Here is a 7,604-nt window from a genome sequence, read left to right as displayed (position 1 = left end):
GAACCATCCCTTCTATCAATAGGAGCCTATTCCATTTAGCTTCGGAGACGCCAAACTCGCCATATTTATTTGTTTTCCTAAACAAGGAAAGAAGTCCATCCTAATATTACCGGCATATTACCCTTGAGAGTGCTGTAAGATTGATTTTCGCAAAAGCAAAAACAAATGCAAAGTAATTCTAGCGGAGGGGCAAGAGAAAGAAGAATGTCAGACGGAGCCGATTGGTTGGTTGTCTATTTTCAGGGTCAGGGTTCGACACCTGGCTATCTGTATTACTAGCCACCTTTCTAAAATTTACTAGCCCAAAACACAACTTGGTAGCCCGGATCAATTTCCCTCGAGGTCTACTTCAACTCCAAACATGCAAACCGTCCTCTAAACTTATTGGCAAGGTCTTTAAAAATGATAAAGAATGGCGTTTTTTCTTTCATGATAACATAATGTGTTATTTAAGGAAAAAGCTAAGTAACTTTTCATTTCACATTCACATGACTGTGTCTTTAATAGAGCTTCAGCTCACGTTTACAATTAGTCGCTACTGCTAGGTCAACACAAATTATTAAAACATTGATATCAGCATCTCGTAGGCATCTCGTAGTGACCAGTTTATCGTCAGAGTAATAGTCTGACAGATCACCATCATCCGCTGCCTGTACTTCCTGCTGTGCTTCAACACATACATGTGCATCATGATCTCCAGGAATTTCTGCAGGCCTATCATCTTCTTCCCTTCTCAACCTTATCCTATTGTCTCTGAAGTAGGGCATTCTCTTCTTCAGCAACCAAACGTCAATTGCGGGTTGGGGGCCGAAATCCTTGACGTCTGGAGAATCGAACTTGATGGTCATCAGATCTGAAACACTGTCATCTGTAAGTCTAATTCTCCAGTCAGTTTTAATTATTTTCATCAGGGAGAACCCTCTTTCTGCTTCTGCAGAACTTGCAGGAAGTGACAGCACCAGATCAATCATAGCAACAACTGATGGAGACTTATCTCTGAGATCATCATTGACCTGCTTTCATGTGATGCTGGAAATGTCTGGAAACCTGTAATAGATGACACAGCAATGATAAGTAGAAAGACTTGTAGCTATTAACATAGTGTCTTTCATGTCCTCAGCTATTTTCTTGTTAATAGTTGTATTTTTCATTTCAGGCTTTACCTGGCATACACCAGATGCTTAAAACGGATCCACTCTGGCATTTTTTCTGAAGGATCTATTCCAGCAGCTTCAAGGGCTGGTTGAAACTTATATCGTTACATCTGACTGTGACAAACAGTAAAGTAGCAACAATTGGTACTCACAAATGAAATCACAATAAGTCAAATTTAACGAGTTGGTTGTTGATTTGATAATACTTCTCCTTGATAAATTGATTACCGGTTCACTGGTAATACGTTTTGGCCGGCGTCTTAAATTGGCCAAAATGTTGTTCTCAAAATTTCCTGATCATCCTCAAATCTGTCTGTCAAACATTAAATGAGTTGGTCCAGCAGTTTGTTTATAGCATAATGATACTGTTGTAGATTGCCAAAGAGGCTATGGCCGTGAAATGTGTCTGATCCTTTCAATGATGCAACCTTGTTTCCTTCACTGAAATTTCAAAAAATGTAGTAATCAAACGAATGAATCATGATTGTTCTTATGAATGTTAACAAATAACAAAAATACATGAGCATTTAATGCTACTTCTTTAGGTTGGTATGTGGGATAACATAAGGTCAATAAAATAAACGGGTTGAAAGGATGCCCATACACGCCTTTCAAGAACTCCAAAACAGCCTTAGCAGCAGTCAACTCTGTCTCCCCTACTGTGGTCATCCTGTCTTGAAGGACCCTGGAAACTTTGGAGAGACAAGTGGTCAGATCCCAAATAAAATGTAGAAAATACACTCTATCCTTTGAAGTCAGGATTTTGAGGAAGTTCCTTGCCTCGGCAGCCACCACTTTGTTCCTGCTCCCACTGTGTTCACTTTGAAGCTGAAGGCAAACAATAGAGACATACTTTCTTTGAAAGAGCGAAATTAAGGGGAAAAAAAGATAAAAACAATTTAAACAACTCTATTGTGAACAAACCTGTTTGAGATGGGAGACAATAGCCTGATAGCCATCTATGAGATTATTTGCAGCTCTTTCAGTATGTGACAACCAACGGGTTTCAGAAACTCGATTTGGCATGAAGAGGCGCTTGTCCAGTGCACGAAATGTTGCTTCCAAGTTGCTTCGATTCAATGAACTATTTTGGTAGAATAGGTACAAGTTGAGCATCCTAAGGTCAACTTTTTCGTACAGTGCTATCTACTTGCAGGCATTATTTTAGGCAAGTTCTAGTCGATGAGCTGAACAGTGAACAGCCAGAATGTAGGGTCGTGCAAGTTGGTCTTTCATCTTCTTCACTTTTCCGTTGTTACTTTCCATCATAACACTAGCATCGTCCGTTCCAAACCCAACCACTTTCGTCTTCCACACGCTTCCAAAACTCCCTGTCATAATGGTGGTCAATGCTTAACTGATGCCATCAGCGTTTGCTTTGCCAATGTTCTTTAATCCAACAAACTTGGTAAAGATCTCCCTACGTACTGCCAATCTAACGTAACAAATGTCAGCTTCCCTGTGAGAACTGCCTCGGGATCCGTCAGATACCATAGACAAAAACTGTGCTTTCTCAACCAGTGAAAGTGTGATATTGCGTTCATTTATAGCAATTGCTTTAACAAAATCTTTACACCTCTTGTCATTTCGGTACGCAGTTTCTACTTTCAAGCCTTTAGCCTCATCTAAAGAACACAGCCACTGAAAATCACTAAACGGGCGACCGTGTTTCGCAAGAGCATGGGTTGATCTAAACAATATTTTCATTTGCTCGATGGTTTTCTGATTTAGCTTCATTAGCATCTTATGTGCTACGGTAGCTTCAGGCTTCCTTGTCGCACCAAATCGCATCTGAGTTTGTTTATGACTGTCAGACCTTGCGTGTGCCTTAATTGCTTCAAGTTTAAAGTTCGTACTTCCAGCACAAAAAGAACTTGAGCGATCATACCTTCTGTAGACAAAGCAAAACATTTTGCCCTCTTTGTTTATGACATGGTATTCAAGCCATGGGAATCTTTCTTTCTACGATGAATTAAAAGTTCTCTTTCTCTGAGTGCTCTCATAAATCTTACCGCTTTTCTGTTTACTGGTACTTTCAGTTTCGGCCATTTTCCCCTTTTTTACATTGTGGCGCCTCATAATTTGTAAAAAATCGCTCCATCTTTACCATCACTTCAAGCGCATTGAGCGCAGAGTCTGGGATCAAGCGATGTTTACGATCGACATGCAAAACAAAAATAGACGCCAGAAGATGATAGATTTATGCCTTCTTTAGTTATTGGTATTATCATTACAGTTTAAACTTTCTCGTTTTTTTAATCAACTGTGAACTAAAGTAAACTAATTATATATAATCTCTTTCAATTTTTCTACTAGCCAGCGGGCTACTAAACGTGGTTTTTTACTAGCCCGACCAAATTTTTACTAGCCTTGGGCTATCGGGCTAGCGGAGATGAGCAATATTTGATGCCTGATTATACCAAACCCAGCCCACCCTTCGCCCCACAAACACACACGCGCCAACAAAAAGGACACTGTCTGCCTAATGATCACTGCCCAGCCCACCCCCAGCCCACACAAGTTTTTTTCTCAATCGATCAATTTTTGGAGATTTTTTTCCCTCTATGGTGGTCGGGATAATTTCGTGATCTCTTTACCGTCATCGACAGCACATTTTAATTGAATACCTCATGAATTCAGCGTCGTTTTAGCGTCATGTCTTTTCATCATATTGCAACAGCTGTTCTCGTATTTTTTATTAACACACTCGACTCGGAGCCACACACTTTAACACTCTCGTCAGGTTCGTTTTTCCTTAAGACTCTTCGCAAGTGATCAGTCTCCAAATTACCTAACTCGTAAAACCGTCACCATTTCTTGACAAGAAGAGAAAATATTCCTTAATGTTTTATGAAAAAAAAAAAAAAAACTTTTTTATCCTTTAAGAGAAAATGTGCTTCACGCATCTGTAATTCTATGCAGTATGCTATTTTTAGTTATTATCTTATAATATAAACCATTTCCTCTTTTTGTCGGTTGATCTGTCAAAAATGTATTTTGTCACATTTTAGCCGAGGGAGAGATCTCGACTGCCTCAACGTCTGGAAATAAGAAATTAATAACTAGGTTAAGGGTTCATGATAGACGAACTAAAGTTACGATTACTGGACGTTTTATTAGAGTTCTCTTACCTGTCGAGGTAACCGGATACATCTGTGTGCTTGAATGAATTTTATATATTAAAATAAGAGACATTTTATTTCCTAGTCTCCACACATGAAAAGAATTCGATTGCTTATCAACAATTTCCACTCCACTAGTTTTAATTATCATGCCCATGCAACTGAGATCATTTAAGGCGAAGAGGTATTTAATTTTCAAACCTATGTCTCATTTGAAACTGTCGGAAAGAACTCAGCTGTTTTCATCGCCCTCTTGTACAAAGTTTTGTGATATGGATATCGATGAAATACCAGAATTCCTCTTCGCACGTGCGGATAAAAATGACCTCATGGTAACTTTTCACGAAGGGCTGTTTTTATATTACGAACATCAAGCCTGACTCTGCCTTAAGTTCAGAGGAAAAAATTATTTCGTCGTATTTTTTTATGTCAAAATTAAAGCGTCTTGTCCACGAGCTGAGTTACCGCCGATGCAGGTGTCTTGTGCATTCGATGTTCTTGAAATATGTTTTAAATTGTAATTGATCTAAACAGGCGATCGTTCTCCTCATAATAAATGGCAAAATAACATTCTTAAACTTCAGTTATAGCAGTTACAGTTGTACATTCTTTATTTTTTATCTTATTTTTTATTTCACACTCTTAAGGGCACGGTTCGTAAGATGGCCATTGATATGTTCTGACAATCTTAAAAGTAGAGGTCTTTTAATTTAAGCAATAACTTAAGAACTGGAACTATCATATTTATGAAGAGTTTATTTTTTCGTAAAATGAGACGATATTTCGCTCAGATAGGATAAATAAAACAGCATTTTTTATTATTGGATGAAATTCAAACTTAACTGGTGTAAACTGCTGCTGCAAAAAGCAACCCTATACAACAACAAGGCTCTGTGAGGCAAAAAAATTGAAAATCTAAGAACGTTATCCAATAGTCCATATTTATGGCTTCTACCTCTTATGGATGTCACTACTACGTAACAATGCGGATGGTCCTCTTATCTCAGCTGACTAAAACTTAGTTTTCTTATATCTTCTTGTTCAACCTCAACTTGCAGGTGACTGGGGTCGTTTCGTAATATTCTTAGCTGTGTCTCTGGCGTTATGGGTGCAACTTTTCGGTTTCGTCTTTCGGTTTTTACCATCTTAATGGCTGGTCTGCTCTTCGTACAGCAAGAACGCAGTGCTTGCTGAAACTCAGGAATTCTGAATACATACACAATCGGATTGACAAAAGAGTTAGAATAATTTAGAATGTTTACAATGTAATAAAACTCCCATGATACTGATGTCTTAGTTATATAAATTAATATGTTCAAGATGATTAAGGGAAGCCAACATACTAAAGCCAGTATGGACACCAGAAGTAGGATCTTTGTTAAGCGTCTGTTTCGGGAAGCTCCACTTCGATGCTGTGCGGCAACTCTCTCGCGTTGAAAATTTCTCCAGATGGCGATGTTACAGACACACATGATGACTGTTAGACCCAACACGACAGGGATAAAAACATACAAACTAGATTTAAATGAACTCGAAACATATAACACAGTTATTAATGTAGACAGCAAGACAGCGAATGTCCAAATTGAGAAAATGGTGATGCGGTATGTTCTGGTGGATAATGAACGGTGTTTGAATGGCCAAAATACGGCATAAAATCTCTCACATGAAATAGAGGCTGCAGATATACACGAGCCTAATAAAAAAATGTTATCGAAACTTGCGTAAAATATTTTGTAGGCCATGTGTTCAGAGTCATATTTTGCTGTCCAAAGCTGATAGCCATCTCCAACGAGGTAAATGTAAAAGGGCAGAGTGAAGGCTCCTAACATCAAATCAGCAAACGCCATATTCATAACCAGGAATAAACTTTTCCTACGAAGTGCTTTGGTAGCCGCGAAGAGAACCAGAGTGAGCAAGTTTCCTGCAGTGATTAAGACAGAAGATAAGATGAAAGCGCTGCATAGTACGAGGCCTTCTGATTTGGAGGGAAAACTTCTTGTGGATGCAGACACATTCTCCAGGGTTTTGTTCACGGCCCACGAGTCAATCATTATAAACTTATGACTTAATGAACTACGGTTAACAGATATTTTTTTTCTGAATAAAATGCGTTGTTTTAGAGGAGAGGAAGTCAACCTTTTGCAACAACATCAAGCAACAACATCAAGCAACAACGGCTGACAAGTTATTTGTATTTGGTAGTAATTACATTCAAGGAGTCGCGCCCAGTGGGCCAGGTAGACAAGACATTTCGAGTTAAACTAATACCGACAATAAAATGACTGTTCATCAAAAAACGTAACAGCTGTTCATATATTTTCCTGTTGAAATGGCAAAAACTGCACAGTTTTACGCTTGTTAAGGTTTTAACATATTTCTTGTGTGACTCAAAATTTCTACACTAGTAGTATTGGAAGTTATCTTTACTCAATGAGAGATAATCTTCATTAGTGATAGACGGAAGCCGGTGTAATAACATTTTAGGATAATTAATTCTAGACACATGCTGCCAGATGCACGGTTTAATTTTGCATCAAACAGTCATCGTACATCGTTGAAATTAAACGAGTCACAACAACTAGAGAGAGAAATACTTAGAAATTATAATCTAGAGTTAAGTACATTTATGGCTCCTATCGTCAAAACTTTACCATCATACACTAAAGACAGCCGACACGCACTTGAAATTGTTCGTGACCTTAATTTCCTTGGCCAAGACAAACTTCTTTTCACTGTGGTTATTACATCTCTTTATAGTGTCATTTGCCATTCTGTCGCTCAAAAATTTTTTTGATCCACATACTGTTAAAAAACCTATTTCTGAAACACGACTCCGCTCAGCCAAACTAGCGCTAATTAATTAAATTTGCATTTAACATTCATCCTACTGTGATGAATTTAGCTCAGAAAGGGGAAAAAAAGAGATCTTTGGCGCCTAAGCGTCTAGAAGTTTCTTACTTGGCTCAAAATTTCTTCGTAAGGCCACTCGGGTGTTATTATCCCTCTGACATATAATCTTTATTAAGTATTTGATTTTCGGAAAGTATCACAGCTCTCACGCGCTTGGTGTAAATGCATTACTTCACTGAATATTTCTCTGGTGATATTCGTTATTTGTTTGCCGAATATATGAGGGCATACACCCACATTACTTCTTGATCAGTTGAGATACCCTAGTGAGGTTTCTCCTGCGAGAAGACGGGCTTGTGACATGGTGTTTTAGTGCAACGGTCAGTTTAATCAGAGGGATTTGAACGGAAATTTATGTAAATATCATGGTAATTTTTTTTGAAGGTGTTTATGGAACCATTCGTGTCACAACAAA

At 38.3% G+C, this 7,604-nt stretch overlaps 2 protein-coding genes and 1 pseudogene across 2 annotated transcripts; all 3 read right to left on the bottom strand.

Moving 5' to 3' along the window:
* Positions 1–486: 486 nt before the first annotated feature.
* Positions 487–3,299, bottom strand: LOC149053248 (uncharacterized). The gene is made up of 3 exons (XM_089209187.1): positions 2,079–3,299; positions 1,164–1,982; positions 487–1,047 (listed from the first exon to the last, which is right to left on the bottom strand). The coding sequence occupies exon 3, from the start codon at positions 969–971 to the stop codon at positions 501–503; it is 471 nt and encodes a 156-aa protein (XP_089065313.1). The 5' UTR covers positions 972–1,047; positions 1,164–1,982; positions 2,079–3,299; the 3' UTR covers positions 487–500.
* Positions 1,944–3,255, bottom strand: LOC149053249 (zinc finger protein 862-like; annotated as a pseudogene).
* Positions 3,300–5,014: 1,715 nt separating the features above from the next.
* On the bottom strand, positions 5,015–6,442 carry LOC113670489 (substance-P receptor-like). Its single transcript, XM_027186636.2, has one exon. It carries the CDS (start codon positions 6,328–6,330, stop codon positions 5,275–5,277), a length of 1,056 nt encoding a protein of 351 aa, XP_027042437.2. The 5' UTR covers positions 6,331–6,442; the 3' UTR covers positions 5,015–5,274.
* Positions 6,443–7,604: the final 1,162 nt, after the last annotated feature.

Source organism: Pocillopora damicornis, chromosome 1 (genome assembly GCF_964200805.1).
Source record: "Pocillopora damicornis chromosome 1, jaPocDami1.2, whole genome shotgun sequence".
NCBI classification, from domain to species: Eukaryota; Metazoa; Cnidaria; class Anthozoa; order Scleractinia; family Pocilloporidae; genus Pocillopora; species Pocillopora damicornis.
Note: the sequence above shows the minus strand (reverse complement) of the source record. Positions and strands in the feature narration are given on the sequence as shown.

Bases quoted from the DNA above. Each gene is read 5' to 3' on its own strand.
- LOC149053248 (XM_089209187.1), bottom strand. From the start codon at position 971: ATGATTGATCTGGTGCTGTCACTTCCTGCAAGTTCTGCAGAAGCAGAA.
- LOC113670489 (XM_027186636.2), bottom strand. From the start codon at position 6,330: ATGATTGACTCGTGGGCCGTGAACAAAACCCTGGAGAATGTGTCTGCA.